The 1,200-nt window shown below is 34.2% G+C and overlaps 1 protein-coding gene across 1 annotated transcript; it reads right to left on the bottom strand.

The window, feature by feature from the left end:
* Positions 1-6: 6 nt before the first annotated feature.
* Positions 7-1,194, bottom strand: LOC106106804. Its single transcript, XM_013287463.1, has 3 exons — positions 1,162-1,194; positions 772-831; positions 7-495 (listed from the first exon to the last, which is right to left on the bottom strand). The coding sequence occupies exons 1-3, from the start codon at positions 1,189-1,191 to the stop codon at positions 244-246; spliced, it is 342 nt and encodes a 113-aa protein (XP_013142917.1). The 5' UTR covers positions 1,192-1,194; the 3' UTR covers positions 7-243.
* Positions 1,195-1,200: the final 6 nt, after the last annotated feature.

Genomic DNA, 1,200 nt, shown 5'->3' with positions numbered 1-1,200 from the left:
TTATTGTACTTGTACTATGGATAGTTAAACTTTCAACGCAGTAATTAGTTAACAGAATTAAAGGTTAGTTATTTTACAACATATAATACATTAAATAAATACAGTGCGGATTTAAAACTATGAAACAGAACTAAAACAATAACATCCTGTCGTTACATAGAATACAGAACACAGAATAGAAAATCTATTCTAACGTTCCAGAGTAAATACGCTTCGTCATCAAAACATCCAAATCATAACAACTTAAAGATTAGATAAATTATTCATAGTGTTTGTATTATGTTTGTCCTGTGTGCCTCCATTCTTCGCACATTCGGCTAGTTCAGTGACCGCGGCGTTAACTCTAGCGGTCGCGTGCCGTCGTATGTGATTATGTTTGCGTCGCCCGTGCAGCACCAGGTCGCGGTAGGAGCGCCGCGAGTGGTAAATGTCGTCGCGTACGCGGTGTATCTCTTCTAACGCTTTGCGCCGCCACCGGGTTACTTTCGGCATCGTCTGAAGAATTAATTAATATTCTGTTTTTAAATTGTAATACTGCTGCAATTAACGTCGAATACTGAATTTAATAACACTTCGTTTTAATTTATAATTTTTATGGAATTTGCAGTTAGAAGTTACATAATTGGGCTGTTACAGTCATTATTTGGATATTAACGGTAGCCGTTAGTGTAGGTTTATTTATTTGGTTTACTAAGTTACTTCATATTTTAGTAAATAAAATGCTAGAAAAAAAATGCTTGTTGTTAAAAAAAAAATGTAATAGTTACTTACTTCACATTGTATGCCACATCCTTGGACAATGTTCAAGCATTTATTTATGTAATCCTCACTCTGAAAAAAAAAATTAATTTAATAACCTACTCTTTTTAAAAGTTAATTAAAAATTGATTTCATATATTAAAGACTACAGCGAAGACAACCTACGCTGTTTTTTATTTTATTCTTTGTAATTATAAGCAATTAATGTAATTGTAACTAGCGTAATTAATTTAAACTATCAGAGCTACTGATTCCGTCAGAATGGCGCGCTATTCCAATACGTCTGAATGACATTGACAGCTGTCAAATAGGGACGGGACGTCTATGCCGATGTTCTATTGTTGTTCAATTTCCTGCTAAACAAGGCATTTTTTATACGATAGCGTGAACGTACAACTGTACCTTATTGAGATGCATTCTCAGCACTATCATGTGGGATTG

Source organism: Papilio polytes, unplaced genomic scaffold (assembly GCF_000836215.1).
Source record: "Papilio polytes unplaced genomic scaffold, Ppol_1.0 DF822107.1, whole genome shotgun sequence".
Classification (NCBI taxonomy): Eukaryota; Metazoa; Arthropoda; class Insecta; order Lepidoptera; family Papilionidae; genus Papilio; species Papilio polytes.
The sequence above is the reverse complement of the archived record's forward strand: the minus strand, read 5'-3'. Positions and strand labels throughout refer to the sequence as shown.

Excerpts from the sequence above, each read along its gene's own strand:
- LOC106106804 (XM_013287463.1), bottom strand. The coding sequence starts at position 1,191 with ATGATAGTGCTGAGAATGCATCTCAATAAG. Across the intron at positions 832-1,161 it reads TGAGAATGCATCTCAATAAG|AGTGAGGATTACATAAATAA; the intron begins GTACAGTTGTAC and ends TTTTTTTTTCAG. Across the intron at positions 496-771 it reads GATGTGGCATACAATGTGAA|ACGATGCCGAAAGTAACCCG; the intron begins GTAAGTAACTAT and ends TTAATTCTTCAG.